This window comes from Castanea sativa, chromosome 10 (genome assembly GCF_040712315.1).
Source record: "Castanea sativa cultivar Marrone di Chiusa Pesio chromosome 10, ASM4071231v1".
In the NCBI taxonomy this organism is placed as follows: domain Eukaryota; kingdom Viridiplantae; phylum Streptophyta; class Magnoliopsida; order Fagales; family Fagaceae; genus Castanea; species Castanea sativa.
The window spans coordinates 7,271,149-7,292,960 of record NC_134022.1 but is presented as its reverse complement, the minus strand read 5'-3'; the positions used below and the strand labels follow the sequence as shown (position 1 = coordinate 7,292,960).

Below are 21,812 nucleotides of genomic sequence, written 5' to 3'. Positions count from 1 at the left end.
TTGCCTAAATGGCCTAGTGGTTAAGCCACCCTGGTTGACCTCGAAGTCCAGGATTTTCCTCTACACAAAGGAAACGCTTTCCATGAACAACATAAGGGATGTTTAGACAGGACTAATATTTTTGGATGATTATTTGCTAATATTATTGTAAAAAATTAGGGGAGACTAGAATATTTATGGTGTGAGACTGCTAAAAAAAATAAAAAAATCTAAGAGTAATGTTAGGGACATAACAATTTCACAAAGTATGCCAATTCACTCATGGGCCACCAAAATTTCTAATTTAATATTTTTTGGTATACTAATTTTAAAAAGTTGTGAAATTGTTGTGAATTTTTAGAAAAAACTAGTTTCTTTGAAATTGGCAACCCACTCCAACCAAAGGAACCGGTGAAGTTCAAATGTTACACTTACATGTGTACTTAGAGGTTATAATGATTAATGTGCAACAGAGTGAACAAGTGTTATTTCAATTAGTACATTATTACCTTTAATTTATTTAGATGTCCTGTTAATGAATGTCCTTAGGACATTTTTTAATAGACTATTTTAAGAAAGTTTTGATACTATTTTCATGTGAAATATATAAATAAATAAATAAAACTATTTTCATGAGAAATATATAAATAAATAAATAAAACTTTTTTTTTTCTTTTTCCATTAAAAGTTTTTAAACCAATGTCTTAGGACATCCATAAACTTTTCCCTCTATTAATACTAATTGAGAACTACTTCAGAGTTCAAATGTTTGACGTATGCTCAGGACTAGTGCTTTTCGAAACAAAAATGAATATAACCAAAACTTAAAAAAGAGATTCAGCCACAAATATCAAATTCAAATTGGAAGAGATTGTTGAATATGCAATCATTATCATTAGTGATCAAGAAATCAGTTCATAACAAATTGAATTTGCTTGATCACCGTTTTTGCCGGAAAAATTCCCCCCCCCCCCCCCCCCTCCAACTACTATTCAATTGCTTCTATTTCTTTTTTACTTACAGAGTTTTATGCCATCTTCTTTCCTATCTTTTCAACACAAAAATTACATTTTATATCTCCAAACATAACTATATATAATCGTTGCATAAATTTAATATTTTTTAAAGATAAGATATGACATAAATCTCATAATTAATCATTGACTTGATCAATCGCAGGTCAGGCAGCTACAAGTGAAGGACCAAAAGGCTCCTCTACAACAGAATTATTCAACAGTTTTGAGTTTATCAATGAAGTTTCTATAAATGTTTCAACCCACTATTGCAAATGTTTCAACCTGCCACTGTAAAAAAACCTCATTTCTTATCAAGCTCTTCTAAGGCTGCCCACAATTTTGGATCCTCATAATCCTTTATAAGGAAGACTGGCTTTGCTTCCATCAGTAAGTGTTCTGGATTTCTGGTAGCTATACCAACAACTGGCATTCCAGCGGCCACTCCAGCTTTTATTCCTGAAACAGAATCCTAGTGGAGCAAAAAAAGAACAAATACCAATTTCAGGGAGTTCTCAGTACACTAACTTCTAAAAAGTACATAACCTGAGAAGAAAGCAGACCTCAAATACAAAAGTGTGATCCTTTGATACGTTGATTATTTCAAGTGCCTTCAAGTAGGGTTCTGGGTGTGGCTTGGCATGTTCACATTCACTTCCGACAATAAGAGCTTCAAAAAAGTCTGACAGGCCGAGGATTGAGATCATGAGTTCAGCATTTGCTTTTGGAGCATTGGTAACTGCAGCCCGTTTAATTCCACGGTCTTCAATCCATTTTTTCACTTTATACAGGCCATTCACAGGCTTCAACTGTTCTGAGGCCAATCTGCGTTAATTCATTAAGGAATCATATCATTGGAACCTGAAGAAATTCAAATTACGGGAGAAGTAAAATGTACCTCCGAAACATGACTTCCTTATCATCTACAAACTTCAAGCCCCGTTGAATATCATCAGGGAAGAGAAACTTAGCAATATCATCATTATGCTTGCCGGCAATATGCTGGACAAAGAATTCCTCAGTAATTGGCACCCCTCCATTGAAACCAATCTGTGAACCAATGCAATTTCCGTTAATCCTCCATTACTACCGTTCAAAATATAGTTCATAAAAGTTTTGAGCATTTTTTGGCTACGCAACTATGTCAACATCCTTTTGTCATGGTGAATGTGAATTTTTTCTTTCAAGGATTTTATTTGGAGAACTTAAAAACATGAGCAACCTTTTTGAGACACACACACTCCCTCTCTCTCTCCTCTAAATAAGGTAGAGAAAGAAACTGTACCTCTTGAAGCATTTCACGGAAGGCATAGTGGTGGAGTGGATCAGAATCACATATAGTTCCATCTATGTCAAATAGCACTGCTTGAAGTGGAGCAAGTGCAGCGAGAGTAGTTTTGCTGGTTCCAAAAAATGAAAACATTAAAGCAAAAGCAAATGACATAACTTTAAAAGAAATGAAGGAAAACATTGCAATTAAAGCGAGTTAAAATATTTGAAAGCGCAGCCTATCAAGATTAAAGGGAAACCATTAGATGGTGGTTCCCAATCAAAATTCAAAGCTAACATGGTAGGCAACTCCATTTTGACACAGTACACAGAATCTAGTGACAGCTAAAATGTATCTTTAATGGCAACAAATGCAGAGATCTTAGTCAAGGCATCATTCTAAATGGCACAACCTACAAAACCTGTAAAGTTTCATATCTAATGGTTGTTATAGAAGCCAAGACATGAATTGGAACAATAAAAAAATAAATGCTACTGAAATTGACCATCAACAAAGTACACATCCCCAAATCACATGCGAAAATAAACAGAAATTGACAATTGTGTTATGTGCGTGATGGATCAACTACTATGACAATGGATTCTAGCATTCTATCAGTCTATGGTACCTACATCATAGATATTTTGGTAAAGATAAAAGTTAGGACTTTGTTTTTCATTAAGTGAATTCTGGTGTTACCTTGCAGGCTTCCACTTTCCTTCCAATAGGACTCACCATATATTTTCTGACAAAGAGGAAGCATGAATTTTGAAAAAGCTCTCCCCATGAAATACAAACTATAGAGTTCTTGAAGATTCAAAATAATAAATAAACAAAGTTTGGTCGATCAAAAAGAAAATTTGGCTTTTTTGCAACAACGAAAACTTGCTATGCTTTAGCATCGATTTAGTATTAACCATAATGTTTGATAATTGAACATCAGAGGAAACGGCAAAATATCTAAACAAAGCCACAGGAGGAAGAATAAGGAACAGCATCTGATTTGCAATCAAACCACATGAAGAGAAAGTATATACATTCACAGGCAGAGTTAACAACACTAGTACATAAGTATATAAGAGAAAAAAAAACAAGGACGAAAACATGGAGTCTCATTCAATTCCAAATCTAGCTAGAAAACTAATGATGAACATGAACAGGTATGAGGAAATTTTTAATTTTGAATATCCAAACTAATGGGAATTTCTAAAAGTTAAGCATTAGCACAATCATGCAAAGCACATAAAGAATGCATAAAAACCAGAACGTTCCGTGATGGGTTCGACAGCAATCATATGACACATAACAGTGCCACGACATATGTAACAGGACACAAAAACACGACATCTACCAAATATATGGGAACTAATATAAATCGACATTGCATTGCAACAACAACAACAAAAAAAAACTCCAAAAGCAGTCCATGAATGGGGGTGTGTACATACAAAAATCGAAGAATTATGAAGAACCCAGATCACAAAGATCACATCAAAGCACAAAAAAGGAGATAGAAAGTTTACCTCTCTACAGAATTTTCACCAGCTGAGGCTGTCATTGCTTGATGGGCTGAGGTGGATGATTATAGAAGGTTTTTTCTTTGTCAAAACTTGTTTTTGAGAAATGGGTACTTGCTGGGTTGGGTGCAGATCGAAGAGAAGGAGGGACTATTATGGAAGACGAGAATAATAATTAATAACTATTTAATAATATTTATCAGGAAAACAGGAAATGTAAATGAAGAGGAATAAGCGCAGAGAATCTACCACAGAAGCAAAATGCGAGTGGGTTTCGTATTCTCTTTCTATATTCGTTTTTTGGGTTATAAGTATATAACCCGAATTTGAAATATCTGCCCAAAACGTTTGACAATATTATGGGACTCCACTAAGGTTTCCAATTTCACACAATTTTAAGAGGTAATGTTTTTTCTGTTTAGTTTTAGTACAGCATAAAATGCGATAATTTTTGTTACAACTATTATACGTATTAAATTATGATGGGTTGTCTATCACTTTAACATAGATCTATCATTTTTTCTCCACCACTCACAACTACCACATAGACAGTTGTAGGATTTTATATGGTCTAAGAATTTCTGTTTTTCCCTCTAAAGTATAAATAAGGAAAATTGATTTCTAATCTTTATTGTTTCTAAAAAAAAAAAAGGGAGATTTCTAATGTTTATTAAGAAAAAAAAAAGGTTAATTTACACTAACTTTGATTAAAGTGTAGGAAAACGCATCTTGAGAACTTTTTCCTTAGAATAATCTCTCTATACAGTAGGCAAAAATTTTGCTAGAAATATTTTCTATTTTAACTGAAGACAAAATTTAGTTACAAAATTAGTTGTAGCCTACTCAATAACTTTTATTGATTGTGAATTTTGACAAATTTACTATTGAATTATATATTCTTCTTATATTCTCCATACTTGCAAAATTTCTAGAAAATTAAAGATCAATAGCTATGTCATTAATAAATTGTTTAAATTACAAATTTTTATAGTTTAAAATTATGTATAAAATATAAGGTCATAAATCATATGTCATTGACGCAAAATTTGACATATGTACTAAGAGCGCAAATAACATGCAATACAATAGTTAAATTTTCAAAATATGTAATAATATTTATTTTATTGAGTAAGGTTGTAGTGTTATGCTTAGACTACAATTAATTTTATAGTTAAACTTTTTCCTTTAAGTAATTACTTTTTTAATAAATCCACCCGCTAGCTCTCTAATTTTTTTTTTTTTTTCCATACTCTATTATTAAAACATTATTTGTTTACTCTTTCTATATTTTTTTAATCAAAACTACCAAATCATCCAAACCCGAAGCACATCAACACAAATCCTCAAACCCAACAGCCTTCATTGCCACAATATGCACAAATCCAATAGGTTCGATGTCAAATGTTGCCACAAACAGCCACCGGCCGAGTCAATTGGCCACAATCGACTCGAATCCAGCGAATTTGCCGCCTACAGTGTGAATCTAGCAAAAATCCAAGGAATCATTGACAATGTTGTTGTTGTTGGGTGAGACTTTGTGGAGAGAGATAATAAAATATAAAATAATAATTGTCAAATTTTTTTAGCTTTAGCATTGCAATGTAGAAAAGCAAAAATTGATGACTGGGTGGCGGAGCCAAGGCCCAAGGGGGCAACCTATATACTATAATATATAATTATTATGTTACTTTGCCATCTTGACAAATAAAAATTTTTGCCAGAAGAAAAAATAGTCTTTAAAAAAAAAAAAAAAACAAGAGTATCCAGATTACAGAGAGAAATCTCATGGGGTAGTTCCAAAATGCTGTTAAGAGGTTCCAAATTTAAGATCTCAAGAATATCATGAGAGCTTGAGAACCACTTAACCAACCCGTTGGGGTTATTACAAATTTACAATTGAAATTGAACCTTCTATATTCCATTCATGACACTTGTAAGGACACGAGTTGGTTCTAAGCCCAAAAAGGTAATGGGATGAAGCCCAACACAATGAATTTATAGAGAACGAGTTAGAAACTAAGTTTTAGCAAGTTGGACAACAATTATAATAGATCCAGATGACAAGAAAAACCAAGATAAACAGGTTTTATGCAAAATAACTCTTCCTCGGTAAGGTCTAAGGAGAATAGCACTTGTATATATCTTTCTTAAACTTGATTATAATTCCAGTTCTTGTTGTTACAATATTTTCTCTACAGATTCTCATTTGAACCCCCCTCCTAGAGGATCTCTTAGATTATATAACCTCTTTCAGCTGATATTGACCTTCCACTTGTTGCTCATGCAGGATACTACTCGAGTGCTTGTCCCATCAGACGCCCTTCCCAAATCTTTTGTGAGTTACGAAAATTAAGACAGCATTGTTTAGAGGTCTTCTCCACATAAATACGGCCAGGGGGTTTGGTAGGGTGCATTAAATGCAGTGGCAACTACCATTACTCTAGTCATGTCAGGGTTAATCCCCTCTCTGAAGTTCTTCCTCTACAGTGAGGCCTCCTCTGGTGATGTGCCACTAACATGGCTATGGCCCGCCTCTCCGGCCTTACCATCCGAGAGTATGGTCTCCTCGAAACTGCACTGGCCTTCTTGGCCTCGGGTATGACATGTGATATTATTACCTTATTAAATTTCTGTACCCACAACACTCTTTCATTTCAAAGCAAACCGGTTTTATCATGACACTTGAAACTCAAAATAAGAAGTCCTTTATTTTAACCCAAAATATTTTTTTTTAAATCACTATTTCTATCTTATTTTCTTACGGCACTAAATCCTTAATGCCTCCAGCCCTTCGCTTAACTCTTTTCAATTAATTTCTTGACTCCATTATCATTTCAAATTGTAAGTTTTTGCTATAAACCAAATTTTAATAATTAAAAAATAAATAGAGAAAGAAAGATTGAATTCTACATAAATCTTTTGAAGCTATCAAGACACTAAGTACACAACTTCTTAGACATATTGTATTATACTCTTAACACTTTTATATTGACTTATTTTCTCAATTTATTTTGAGTAATCAAATTATTGGAAAAAACATAATCATGAAGCAATTTTAAAAGTATGAAAAGTTATCGAAAGCAACTAAGTAAATTAAACTAGGTATAAAAAATAAATTAAAATTTACATTTATATTTTTATTTTTATTTTGTATGAATTTTTTATTAATATGGATTAATGTTTTTAGGATAAATTTTTCTTCAAAATATGTCCTTTAATTTTGGCCCCCCTTAACTAAAATCATGATTTTGCCACTGAGAATAATGGTCTCCAACTATCAATTTCCTCTTCTAAATTTTCAAATCAACAATAATATCTACTCAATTTTCAAGAGTTTAGATGATCTTATTTTCATATAAGAAAAATTACAAAATTTTAAAATATTATACGGTATTCAAGCGCATACAAAATGAAAGGGGTTGGCAACAAATAAGAATAAGAAAGAGTGTAGGGATTAGTCATAAAAAGAAAAGCTATTATTTGTGGCGTTTATATGACAGAAGCGGTACTTCACTTATTTCACGCGTCGGCTACGCTTTTTTAGTTTCCAGGAAATGAGGGAACCCTCTTCACCAACCAATCCAATCGCAGACACATCAATGCCTCTCTTTCTAGTTTCCACCAGCTTCTACTTGCTAGTTTCTACACGTTTCATTGAATTCCAATAGTACCCCGACAATAAAGAAGTTAAAAGTAAAGTTTTACTTCACTCTCTTTGTTTTTTTGACTGACTCCACAACTTGCCTTACAACTCACCCATGTGGCGAGGTATGATCAGTAGAAGGGTGATGATAAATACATGTGAAGACATCTATCTATTAATCACAACTCGTCATATGGGTGAGTTGTGGCACAAGTTGTGCCGCAAATTATGGCACAACATAACTCCTTTTTTTATTAATTAGACTAGAGGTATACAAAATTCACAATTGTGTAGGTGGAAAGTTACCAATATTTTGCCAACTCAACAAGTGCAAAATTTGTCACAAGAACTCTGTTTATACAACATTGTTCTTTTGTTTGTTTGTTTTTATTTGTTGCTTGTTGTTTACTTGTTTATAATAATAACCACAACAAATTTCATTATAAATTTTGTTGGGTTATAAATTGATTACAGTTGAATTAACCAAGTACTCAAGTTGACTAAATAATTCAAATTATGCAAGATTCAATTTAAAGTATAACTACGTCACCAATCTAGAGTTTAATGCTGTGAAAAATAAAGGTGAAAATGCACTTTTCATCCCAACATTTTGGGCCAATTTCCATTTTGGTCCCAAAATTGATTTCTTTGCAAATTTCATCCCTAAATTTTGAAGTCGCTTTTAAAATCATCCTTGACGTCAACCAACCAACGGAAATATCCTACATGCCTGACGGACGTCCACGTGTCAAGCCCACTCATTAAAATAATAATATATAAGCCAACGTGTCAAGCCCACTCACCCTAAAATGCACATGCCCCTCACGTGATGGACACCTCAACTGTCCACCTCAGCTTCTAGCGCTCCCAGACCACCCACGTGACCCCACGTGACCCCAGCTGACCCCAAGTCCCCAACTACCTCAGTCATCACACGAAAATCCCCAAATTTCACCCAAAACCCTAAAATCCTCTCGTCGTCTTCCTCAGCCCGATCCTCAAAATTAAACCCAGTACAACGCGAGCAGAGCAAGGGAAGCTTGAGGAGGAAGAAGAATGGAAGCTAGCTATGCATCTGCCTTTACATCATTGGAGGGAAGCTTGAGGAGGAGAGCACCATGCATGTGCTACTGCCCCTCCCCTCAGAAGCCCATGCTAGTGGTTTCCTGGACAGATAACAACCCAGGGAGAAGGTTCTATGGGTGTCCCAATTACTGGGTAAGTTGGGTTTGTTCATTGTGTTTTTTGTTCATTTTTTCCACTTGGGTTAGTACATTTGGGTTTGTTATTGTTAATTTTGTTTTGAATTTGGGTTTAATTTCAGATTGGTAAGAAGTGCAAGTTCTTCCAATGGGTTGATGATGAGATTTGTGAACGTGGGAAAGTGCTTATCCCAAAGATGAGGCAGAGAATTCTCAGACTCCAAGCTGTGGTTTCAACATGCAAGAAGAGAGAGAAGTTTTTGACAGTGTGTTTGATATTGGCATTGCTACTGTGTGAGATATGTCTTTGTGTGATTCTAGCTTTGGTGGGTTAGATGGGTGGGGTATGGTGTAGTATGTTTTGGACAATGTGGGTGTAGGCAGGGTTAGGGCAGGGTTAGGACAATGTAGTGTAGATGATGATGTTGGTATCCTATGTATCCCATTGTAATGCTGTATGAATGAAATATGGAATGAATGACAGAGTTCAGGGTTAATTTGGTTTGTAATGTTGGCTGTGTTAATTATCTTGCTTGATTGCAACTAAATTACAATTTTACCGAATCTGTAATTTTGGGAAGCTAACCATTGTTAAGTATTGCAATTAGTTTACCAAGTTTATGTGTATTGCAATTAGTTTACCAAGTTTGTGTATACAAATCTGAATTGCAGAATTTGCATGTTTGGTAAACCTGTTGTGTTGTGCATTGCAGATTTGGTAATTACCAAATCTGCAATGCACAACACAACAGGTTTACCAAACATGCAAATTCTGCAGTTCACAATTACCAATTCACAATTCTGTAAATCTGTAATGCACAAATTAACATAAATCTGCAGCTCACAATTACCAATTCACAATTCTGCAAATCTGCAATGCACAAATTAACATAATTCTGCATTCACAAATCTGCAATTCACAATTAACATAAATTTGCATTACACAAATCTGCTCACAATTCTGCAATTCACAATTACCAAATATGCATCACACAAATATGCATCACACAATCTGCATCACACAAATATGCATTACACAATTTGCATCACACAATCTGCATCACACAATTTGCATTACACAATCTGCATTACACAAATCTGCAATTCACAATTCAAAATTTAAGATTCTGCAATTCACAATTCACAAATATGCAATACCAAATCTGCATTAATAAGTCATTCATAAACTGCATTACAGAAATCTGCATTACCAAATCTGCATTAATAAGTCATTCATAAACTGCATTACAGAAACAATCTGCATTAATAAGTCATACACAAATTTGCATTACTTACACAATCTGCATTACCAAAAAATAGGCCATGTCTGCCATAATTCAAGCGGCGACTTTAAACAAAAGTGAACCAAAAAATAGGTCGTGTCTGCCATGTTTCAAGCAGTGAATTTAAACCAAAGTAAACCCAAAAATAGGCAATGTCTGCCAATTACAAAAATATCGAAGTAAACCCAAAAAAAGGCAATGTCTACCAATTACAAAAAATAGGCCATGTCCACCAGTCTATCCCCTTGGACCATGCACAGATGCCTTGCTGTCAGCAACCTTCAATGCCTCCCTGTACCTTGATGCATTTCTTGAGGTAGTCAAAGTTTCATTTGCCACAGTCCCCCTCCTTCTCTTCTTTGGATTGGTGCTGGTTAGATTGCTCTCTGTAGGGTTGCTGGTTGCAAGGTTGATGGCTGCTAGTTTGCCTATCTTGTGCCTTGCTGGCTGCTTCTAGGTTGCAACTTTGATGGCCTAGTGCCTTGCTGGTTGGTCTTGGGTTGCTGGCTTGATGGCATACTTGTAGCATTTGGTTGCTCTTGGGTTGCTCTTTGGCCATTGTCATTTGTCTTCAAGCAGTAGCAAATACAACTAAGTTAGAACATTAATTTTCATTTCAAAACATGTAGAATTAAAAAATATTAGTTTTACCTTGTTTGGTCTCCTTTGGTTTTGGGCACCAGGCAGTGAAGAATTACCTCCAACCTCACCCTTACAGCTTCTTTTGTTGTGGCCTATCTTCCCACAGGACTTGCACCTCTTGGCAATACCCAAGCCCTTGCTGTGACCCCTCCTTGGTTCATTGGGTTCTAAGATTCTCTTCTTCTTAGGCTGCCTGGTGGCCTTCTCTTTATGGGAGGCTGCACAGGAGGGAGACCAGTTGAGGTCCACATATTGGCACCATTGAGTGGATCATTGGTGTGCTCATAACATGCTTTGTATGTGCTGGTGTGGTAGCAGGCATTAGTGTATTTCTCAGCTTGCTCTTTGTTGAAGAATATGCATGAAACTACATGGCAGCATGGGATACCACTGATATCTCATTTCCTACAGCTGCACACCCCCTTAGCCAAGTCTACAAGGAAGCTGTGCAGTCCATTCTTCACCTCAAATTTGGTGTCGGAAGCCCAACAAGCTAACCACCTACCACTGCCCACCTTCTCCCTATGTAGCCTTTTACAAATTTTAGGGCAGAGCTCAGATTCCACCCTCCTAATACTGTTTTTGTTTTGCTAGAATCTGGTCATTAGGTATAATCTCATGTCCTCAAGTTGCAAATAGGAAAAACCCACAAGTCAGTGCATGCAACAAGGTATACAGCTAACCAAACTATGCAAATTCCACCTACCAAAACCCAAAAATATACATACCATGCTAATGATGGGTTTCCCCCTAAATTTTAGTATCCTGCTATTGAAACTCTCACACATGTTGTTAATGACAGTGTCACTCAATGCATTAGTTTTAAACATGTGTCTAGCCCATACTGTTGTGGTATGTCCTTGCAACCAATTATATGCACCCTCATCAATGTCCTTCAACTCATTCATTATCCTTTCAAATTCATGTGCATATGTGGCTTTAGCTGCTTTCCAAAACAACTCCCTAATCATTATGCCAGGATGCTGCTTCCTCAGATTGTTGTACAAGTGTCTACAACAAATTCTGTGCTCATACTGTGGCCAATTGTCTGCAAATGCCTGCACCAACCCCTGCCAAGAAAATCAACAGTGTTTAGCATATACATATAAATCAACAGTGTTCAATGTAGTTAAGTTAACAAATAAGTATGTTCTATAGTGATACCTTTTGTTGGTCTGATATGAATGTCCACCTCTTCTCATCACCAATGTCTATTAGCAGCAAATTTAGAAACCAACACCATGAGTCCTTGGTTTCTGCTTCCACCATTGCAACTGCTAGAGGGAAATATTCTTCATTGGGGTCTCTGGCAATTGCAACCATCAGTTGGCCCCCTATCTTGGTCTTTAGGTGACAAGCATCCAATGCAATTATTGGCCTACAACCTACCCTAAACCCCTGCTTACACCCAAACTAGCATATGTACAATCTCTCAAAATAAGGTAAACCAGCCTATAAATCCATCTCAGCTACTAAGTCACCTTCATTGAATGTGTGTGTCTTCATTACAACTGTACTACTAGGGCTAGACCTCCTCAGTTCTACACAATAATCCCACAATTGATTGTACTGCTCTACATAGGACCCATCAACAAACTCCTGGGCCTTTTCCCTAGCCTTGTTGGCTTTTCTTGCACTGATATTTACAATATACTTCTCATGCACAACCTCTTGAATGTCCCTTAGCTTAATATCAAGTTGTCTCCTCACTTTCTTCATCAACTTCTTTGCAAGGAAGTTGGCAGAACACCTTGGGTTTTTGTAGCTCCTTATGCATGTGTACTCCATGTCCAGAGTCTTCAGTTGCCAACTCATCTCCCTTGGCAGCTTAGCAAGGTAAGCTATAAATTTACAAGAAGGTTGGCATTTGGCTCTAACCCTAACTTTGTCATTCTTTACAAACTTCACCCCCATCCATCTTTCACTGCATACTCAGTAATGGCCTCCTTGAACTGCTTAGCTGAGGTAAATAACATGTACTTCTCAAATACCAAGTCCTCAGGATTGGACACAAGTCTAAAAACAGGAAATGTCACCCTCCTTCTTACATTTTCCACAACTGTTTCATTCACAGTAGCATCACTTTCACTGTCATCATCACCATCACCCTGAATGCCACCATCAGATGATGACTCACTTAGGCTCAATAGCTCCTCAATAGTGTAGTCAGAGTTCATTACCCCATCCCCCATTTGATCACACATGTGCATCCCTTGTTGACTATCACTGCTTGCACTATCTTCACCCACATATCTCTGGTTGGGGTTCATTGATCTTGCCCCTTCTACATCACTGTCCTCAGAACTGTCATTGGTGACAGCCCCATCCTGTTGTGGTTCCTCTACAATTGGTTCCTTCCCTGGTCTCCTGCACTCAAGTATTTCCACTTCATCATCCCTATCATCTGCATCCCTTGCCCTACCACTAACACTACCACCAGCACTGCCACCATCCCAGTGAGCATCACCATCACAATCATCATAATCCTCAAAATTACCATCATCCCAGTCAGCATAATAGCCATGTCCATTATAATCACTAGAGCTACAATTCTCAGAATCACTAACAACAAAAGGGTCACCATGATCAGGCTCTACAACAATATCAATATCTAAAGGCACACCATTACCACCATTAATAAGAATAGGTTCATAAATTGGGTGCTCTACATAGACATGAATCTGTCCATGACCCCTCACCAACTTAGTCACTGCCACTGCATCATGATCATCCTTAATTAGTTGGAACACCCCATCCTCTTCATTATCCCTCGGCCTTCTGTACCACAGCCTACTCACATGTGTATACCCAAACTCTCTACAGATGGACTTAATTTCTACCTTAAACCACTTGTAAGGATCACAATCATCTACTACCCCCACCTCACCCCCCCCCCCCACATACTTCTAAGGATTTACATCAAAATACCCACCATGATGCACATACAAAGTAAAGTGCTAGTCCATTCTGCATGCATGAGATATAAAGTCAACATTATTTAAATAATCAACTACTCAGAAAACCAAACTAAATAGTCAACATTATTTAATTAAACCATTACTCATAAAACTACATCTTAATGCAAACAGAGGGAACACATGGACCACCTTGCTCCCTTAAAGGCCAAAAACAAATCACCCACCAAACAGACAACACCTACCTAACATGCAACACTATCGAAATAAAGGCATAAACAACCATCTAAATAGTGGTCCCTACGTATATTGAGTGTGTGAAAAAAGTTAGAGAGAGACAAATATAATGTGCAAAAGATACACAGAGAGAGAGAGAGTGACAGAGATACATGCACAGAGAAAGAGATAAAGTGGACAGAGCTACCTTTTCGAGCTTCAACCCACTGCTACAATCTTGAAACTGTTGCAGATTTTGGATTGAAGTTTCAACCCACGACGTTCTCCCTCGTTTTCTTCAGTTCTCAGTGTGCAAAGAAATTGATTTTTCTAGGGATTTCATTGTTTTAGGGGTGTCTGCTCGTGTCGTACTGTGTTTAATTTTGGGGATCGGGCTGAGGAAGACGACGAGAGGATTTTAGGGTTTTGGGTGAAATTTGGGGATTTTCGTGTGATGACTGAGGTAGTTGGAGACTTGGGGTTAGTTGGGGTCACGTGGGAGGTCTGGGAGGGCTGGGAGTGCGGGAAGCTGAGGTGGACAGGTGAGGTGTCCATCACGTGAGGGGCATGTGCGTTTTAGGCTGAGTGGGCTTGACACGTTGGCTTATATATTATTATTTTAATAAGTGGGCTTGACACGTGGACGTCCATCAGACATGTAGAATATTTCCATTGGTTGGTTGACGTCAAGGACGATTTTAAAAACGACTTTCAAAATTTAGGGATGAAATTTGCAAAGAAATCAATTTTGGGACCAAAATGGGAATTGGCCCAAAATGTAGAGACGAAAAGTGCATTTTTGCTAAAAATAAATTTGGACTAGCCACGGTAAGGAAAACCCCAGAAAGTTATATGTAGGCCACAACTCATTGAAGAATCTTCTAACAAAGATTGATGTTGCAAATACCAGGATTATAATTTCACCAAAACAACAACTTTATTGCAGTAGTTTTTGGTGCATAGATCTTTGCAAGAAAACATGCTTCAAATAGTGAACCAAAAGTAACTCGGTACAAGAAACCAAAGAAGTCCAATGTTGCAATAACTTCTCACAATATGCATGTGTTCTCTCTATGGTGAAGGCTCCACTAGTATTTGTTTATTCCTTTGGAAACAGTGGTGGCTCTAGGAATTTTATCCAAAGGGTTCATTAAGAAATATAAGTTAAAAAAATTTAATTAAAATAAAACTTGACTATATCAAGTTACCAACAAAAAAACACGCAAATGTATAAAGTTTTACAATTTTTTTCTATGAGTTTTCATATTTTGAATCATTACAAACCCTCTGTATTTCCTAAAAATTAAAATATATAAAGTTAAATCATGTTTGTACTATACATGCACACATTCGCACACACCACAATTCACACAAAAAAAATTATTAAAAAAATGTTCATAATCAATATTAAACACACTCACACATTTAATAAAAATTTATAATAAAATACACTCGCAACTCACAAATATTCATTCTTTATTCTTATAGTTGAAGATACCAAGATAGTCAGATAATTAACTGAGATGAGATGAGATTCACGAAAGAGAGATCTATATGACCTGTGCTATTGTTTGGTTTTAGGATAGACTGATCTGTGTTGTTTTAGTTTTGGACTGGGTTGGCCTGTGTCATTGTTTAGTTTTGAGTTGAACTTATCTATGATTAGGGTGTGCAAAATTTAAGTCAAGGTGTTCAAAAATATTTTTTAAAGTAAAGTAAGCTAATAAAAAAATATTTATTTATATATAATATTTTTATTTTCAAGTTAGGGGGTTCATTTGAACCCCTGAAAAGCACTTAACGCCACCCCTATTTGGAAACCCTAGTGCACAAATCCCAAGTGGGCTAGGTCATCATGGGTGGAAATTGAAAATTTCAATTCAAAATCTCATAGCTCAATCGATTGAGAGGAGTTAAGGTTCATTAAACCTCGATAAGGCGAGTAGAATCAAGCTTAGAGTCAAGGCATCAATTCTTCATTGTTTTGAGCAATTTTTTGAGTTGTTTTCTTGTATCTTCAACATAGATCTTCAATACTAAAACATCAAAAAATGAGTTTTAGTTTGAATTTGCCAACATAACAACATTTGACCCTATCAAATTTTACAATAGTTAAAGTGACCTATTGTGATTGATGTATAATAACCAATTTTTAGTCCCTAAAAAGGTTAGAGACTATGCTGACATATTTAAAATGTTTGAACCATTTTAATATAAAGGACAAATAATAAGGACAAAAATAGTAATTAACCCTAAAAATTATGTTAGTGGTGACCACATCCCATGTAAAGTGATACTATTATGCTAATCAATGATTAGTAATCATCAATGAAAAATGAGTGTGAGTTAAAGAGATTTAAAGTCTGTGCTGTATATTCAAGAGTTCCTTTTTTTGGATATACTCCACTATAAGTTTCTTTAAGACATTCTCCCCTCTCCCCGTGTGTGTGTGTTAAAAATATTTGATATTCTCAAAAGAAAAAACAGTGAGTTAATCCCACATTGGAAATGAGTGTGAGTTAAAAAGGTTTAAAGTATGTGCTGTATATTTAAGAGTTAGGCCCTTTTAGATATACACCACTGTAAGTTTCTTTAAGAACTCCTCCCCTCTCTATGTGTGTGCGTTAAAAATATTTAATATTTTTAAAAAAATGATTAGTAATCATCCTTTTCCTCATTAAAAGTAATGAAATTTGCTGTGGAGCATTGATTACTAATCCCCTTCTTTTTTTCTCTTTTTTTTTTTCTTTCACAGATGATATAACACCTAGGCTGGAAAGATTGCCCTCTAGGGACATTCATTACAATAAAACGTTTAACCTTAGGAAAGATTTCCCTGGTGGCTGGTACAAAGAATCTGAATTACACACATTTATTAAGGGGGGAAAAAAATTCAACGTTTAGTTTCATCGAAGAAGAAAATGGCAAGTGATATGATTTGTGTAAAGACTGAAGAAATATTTACTTACCAGTAAGTGTTGGGAAAAATTCTATATAACTGTGAATAAATTTCAGCAAGCACAGCAGAAGTACAACCACACAAGAACACAAAGATTTACGTGAAAACTTTTTCTCCTTGAAGGAAAAAATCACGGGACAAACTTCGAATAATTTCACTATATTGAATAGAGATTACAACACTTAGAGATACAACTTGAGCAAAAAAAACTCTCTTTTTCTTTTCACTCACTGCTCTCTTCCTCACAGTATATCTCTCACAATTTTCTCTTCTCTTTTGCTTGCTCTCACTCATGCAGTTCTTCAATACTACACTGTCCTGAGTCTCAATTGCTGGGACTTCTCTTTTTTATCTGCCCAAATGGCCGAATAGCCTCTCCATTGATTTCTTCATCTTTTCCTTCTTTTCTCCCTTTCACACTCTTCACATCAAGTCATAATAAATGCAAGCCAACTTCTCTTGACTTTGCTTGAACCAATTTCTTTTCTTCAGCTCTCCCTTAGCCGAAGGACCTTTGCCTTTTGCTTCTTTCTTTTCTTTCTTCCTTCAACTTGTCCAACACGCCTAAGCCAACCAACCCCAATAACTCATGCTGACTTTTGTACATAATGAAGAAAAGTTAAGAAACATAAAAGACATGCTCATTTACTTGGGTTGGACTCATGGTGCAGTGCACCCAACAGTAAGCTGACGAAAAAAAGTATTCACACTTTTTATTCAAATTCATGCATTTAGTACCATTGAAATGAAGTGAATCACCCATAGATGAACGAAGTCTAATCTAAAGCATTGTTTAAGTTGCTTTCTTTTCTTTTCTTTTTTTGTTGCATATGACTCGTACGTGGATTGTCTGATTCAGATTTCTACATGTTTATTCTTCAGGGAATTCTCTCAATAGTAATACTACTACTGACCACCATACATAATATGTGTCAATCAACCTTCGGACATATCAAAAGCCGTTTAGTTAAGTGGTATTTGTCCAGGACTTTTAAGAAGGAGGACAGTAGGTGAATGGTGCCATTAAAAGCCGTTTAGTAACTTTAGTTAAGTGGTATATCCAGTTCTTTTTTTTCTTTTTTTCTTTTTTTGAGATGGTATATCCAGTTCTTTTATGATGGAGAACTTAGGCGAAAATAGGAAATTAACCATAATTTTCTAACTACATAGTTAGTAGTTACTGTTAGAAAACTATATTTTTTACTAGCATCTCGAGTCTAAAAGGGTCGATTTTGATCTAAAAATCGACTCTTTGAGGGTCGATTTTCATGGTCTGACCACGTCTGATGTAGCATTTTCATGGTCTGATCACGTCTGATGTGACATTTTTTCCACGTAGTGTTCACCTGGAAATCGAGTATCTGAGACTCGATTTATAAGCGTTTTAAATACCAAGTATCACTTTGAATAAAATCCATCCAGTTGGTTGAGAAGCTCCAGCATAGTCCGCTGCACTTCACTGTCACCATTGCCACTACCAGATTCCATTCGAGCAGATCCAATGCTGTCGATTTATAAGCCTTTTAAAAACCAAGTATAACCTTTACACCTTCTCATCTCATCACTATCAGAGAAGAAAGAGAGAAAAGAAAAGAAAAGAAAAAAAAAAAAAACCCAGAAACAGAAATAGAATCAAGTCGGCGGGGGTGGCTCCAGACCAACGTGGGTGGCCGTCGGTGGTCATCGGTGCTCGTGGATAGCCATGGGTCGGGTTCAGATCGCCGTGGGTCGCCCACTTCGCTTCGTCGCCACAGCCTCTAGATCCCCTTCTCCTCCTGGTCATTTTTTTCTGTTTAGTTCGTACATCACTTTGATTTTGCCACTATTGCTTCGTCTTCCTCTTTTGTTCTGTGGGTGGCTTCAGCTCGGCATGGGCCTTGTGCCGTCGGTGGTCATGGGTGAGTTTTTTTTTTTTTTTCCCTCTATCTTTCTTCTTTGGTGGCGGATTCGGTCTGTTTGGGTTTGTGGGTATGGATTTGGCGGTAGTGGTGTTGTTGGATTTTAGGTGGTGGTGGTGGCTGCTGTGCGGTGGGTGAGTTTTTTTTTTTTTTTTTTTTCTCTCTATCTTTCTTCTGTGATGAGTCTGATGAGAAGATGTAAAGGGTGGTTTTCAAACATTATAAATCGAGTCTTAAAGACTCGATTTCCAAGTGGACACCACGTGAAAAAAATGCCACATCATACGTGGTTAGACCATGAAAATCGACCCTCAAAAAGTCGATTTTTAGGCCCAAAATTGACTCTTTTAGACTCGAGATGCCAGTAAAAAATATAGTTTCCTAACCGTGACTACTAACTATATAGTTGGGCAATTATGGTTAATTTCTTATTTTCGCCGAAAACTTAAGTTTGAATCCCTATTCTCAAATTAGAGTAAGGTTAGTGCCTTAGTGGTACCAATGCTAACTCTAAGATTAATTAGAACTAGAAGATAGTTACAGAAGCTTTGGTAAGTCTGTCCTAGTACTTTGCATTCCCTATTTAAAATTGGGTAAAATTAATGGATATCCTAAGTTCATTGGTTTAGAAAATATTTTTAAAAACTTTTTATGGGAAAAGAAAAAACAATACAGCATATTTTGATTTTTTGGATAACTTTTTACATTTTTCGTGAAAAATTATCAAAATTTCCAAACATAGTCCATCACATTGGTTCACTTCCCTATACCAGTGTTGGGAGTAACGTTTGGAAACTCTTTCTTAGCAACTTCTTGCAATCAGCCCAGAAAAAATGTAATATTTTGTTAAAAGAATTAGCGTCAACCACTCACTTCACAACAACCAATGGCTCTAGTGAAACCTCTTAATTATGCCCCAGTGAAGTCCCAGCTAGAGCCTTACCTAGATTTCCTGTCTGTAATCAGTTTAAATCAAACCAAAGTTTGTTTTTCTCCTAGCAGATTTGCTGATTTGCATAGTGAATGAAAACTCTAATTATCTATGAAATGAATCCCTATGCAGATCTCTATTAAGGTTGGAATTCCAAAATAAGAGAATTTGTTCATATCGTTCTGCAGGGTCCATAGGCCCATTGCAAACATTACTCCCCATGGCATATTGAAACCACACAGTAAAGTACATTGCTAAAATTTTTTTTTTTTTTTTTTTTTTTTTTTTTTTTTTTTTTCAGAATCAGATCAAAAAAACTTTCATGAAAGAAAAATAGCAATTAAACAACATCATTTTAGATTACAACAGACGCAAGGAGGAATCTCTTCAAGCCAAACCATATCTGTATCAAAATGAATAGCATTGCAGGCTAGTGTGTGAGCAACCTGGTTTGCCTCCTTTGTGTGATGGAATTCACAGCTTTTCAAGGCCATTGACAAAAGCTTCGCATCATCTATGATGTGTCCAATATGAAAAGTATCCCTCTTTGTGTTATGGAATTCACAGTTTTTCAAGGCCATTGACAAAAGCTTCACATCACCTATGATGTGTCCAATATAAAAAGTAGTTTTAGCAGTGTCTTGGATATAGCTTTAACCAACGGAAGTACATTGCTACAATAGTTAGTTTCCATCCAAACTCCCAAAGAGTCCCTTCACGATTGGTATCTGCATTAATTCCTCTGGATTCCAGTACTTGTCTCACAGGAGTTACTATTGCCATAATTAACGAAGCAAAATGAAGTTTTTCACAATGGGGAATAGAGCAGTGTAAAAGTAATACTACTAAATTGGTACTAAGATATTTTTAGCTAAACATTTAAATTTCGTATTGATTATATTTTAAGTGCAAAACTTAGGTATAGTACTTAAGTGTTGTTCTTTAAGTTCCTATTTTAAGATTTTACCATGTGGATATTTTTTCAAGGGATGGAAGTGTATTTTAGTTAAGTAGTCACATGACTAAATCTTAAAAGGAGAACCTAAGGAAAAATACCTAAAGTATTGTATTTAAGTTCTGTCCTTTATATTATCCATTAGAAAATTTTGACTATATCAGATGTTTATAAATCAATACTCTCTTAGTTAGCTCCTCCTGTAAAGGGCTAATATTCTTCAACCTTGTTTGTCATCTTTGGCTTTCGATACCAAATCTAATAAACCCTTATATTTACTTTGTAATAACAGAGTTCAAAAAAGCATGGTAGAATTGTGGAGTCTTTGGCTGAATATTATATAAAATGAAATTTATTTGTGATATGAGAACTGTTCAAATTTATTTGAAAAAATGAAGAAAAAGTGAATTTCGGTAATATCATTGCCGCAATTTTGAGAAAGAATAGGAGAGAATAGTGGCGGAGCCAGTTGGGACTAAAGGGGGCATTGCCCCCCCCCCCTCCCACCACCCCCCAAAAAAATTTTGAAAAAAAATTAGTAAATATATATATAAGTAAATATAAAAATTTAAAGACTACTTATCATTTTGGCCCCCATATCCCAAATAATGTATATAGAAAAGACTAAAATTACACACAACTTTCAATTAGACAGGAAACAATCCAATTAGTGATAATAAACGTCAAAAAATTACTACAATAATTAGACATTTACATATTAAGATGAACATAGAGTTGTTTTAAAAATTATCTCAATAAATAAAGGGAAAAAAATTATAATTTTAACACTTCTAGGTTTACTTGCCCCACAGCAGTAGAAAGATTGAAGTTCATGCGCCGCTGCAGGTCCATAGATGACTCTCTCTCTTGCTCTCTCTGTCTCCGTCTGCCTTTGTTTTCTGTATTTCTTTTCTCTGATAGTTTGGTTCTTCTTTGTCATTAACAATGTAACAATACACTGATACAAGTGAATAGTACTGTAGAACTCATCAATCTTTATCCTCCTCCACTAAACAACAACGTGTGTGGTTAAGTTTTTTTTTTACTAAAGTAGCGTGTAGCCGGGTATGTAAAGCAGTGAAGTTTGCAGACCTCATTCCCACTTTCTCAAGTACTTTTCTTTTCTTTTCTTCTTTTTTTTCATTTGACTTTTCACACATTAGTTATCATATGTAGAGGCCAAAATGGGGATATACCCCTTTTGTTGAAATTTTTCAGTAAAATACCCGTCTGAAACTATTTAGGAATATACCCTTGTTTCAAACTCGATTTTCTAAAAATCAAGTTTCAATAACTCGATTTGGCGAAAATCGAGTTATAGGCAATCAAACTTTTTTTTTTTTAAATCCTTCATGGAACTCGAGTTCCATGCAAGATTTTTCAAAAACC

General features: G+C 35.8%; 2 protein-coding genes across 2 annotated transcripts; one reads left to right on the top strand and one right to left on the bottom strand.

Moving 5' to 3' along the window:
- Window positions 1-1,115: 1,115 nt before the first annotated feature.
- On the bottom strand, window positions 1,116-4,151 carry LOC142611657 (haloacid dehalogenase-like hydrolase domain-containing protein Sgpp). The gene is made up of 5 exons (XM_075783755.1): window positions 3,786-4,151; window positions 2,278-2,392; window positions 1,891-2,042; window positions 1,556-1,817; window positions 1,116-1,464 (listed from the first exon to the last, which is right to left on the bottom strand). Exons 1-5 carry the CDS (start codon window positions 3,818-3,820, stop codon window positions 1,297-1,299), a joined length of 732 nt encoding a protein of 243 aa, XP_075639870.1. The 5' UTR covers window positions 3,821-4,151; the 3' UTR covers window positions 1,116-1,296.
- Window positions 4,152-8,478: 4,327 nt separating this feature from the next.
- LOC142611945 (uncharacterized) lies at window positions 8,479-8,959 on the top strand. The gene is made up of 2 exons (XM_075784091.1): window positions 8,479-8,640; window positions 8,747-8,959. Exons 1-2 carry the CDS (start codon window positions 8,479-8,481, stop codon window positions 8,957-8,959), a joined length of 375 nt encoding a protein of 124 aa, XP_075640206.1.
- Window positions 8,960-21,812: the final 12,853 nt, after the last annotated feature.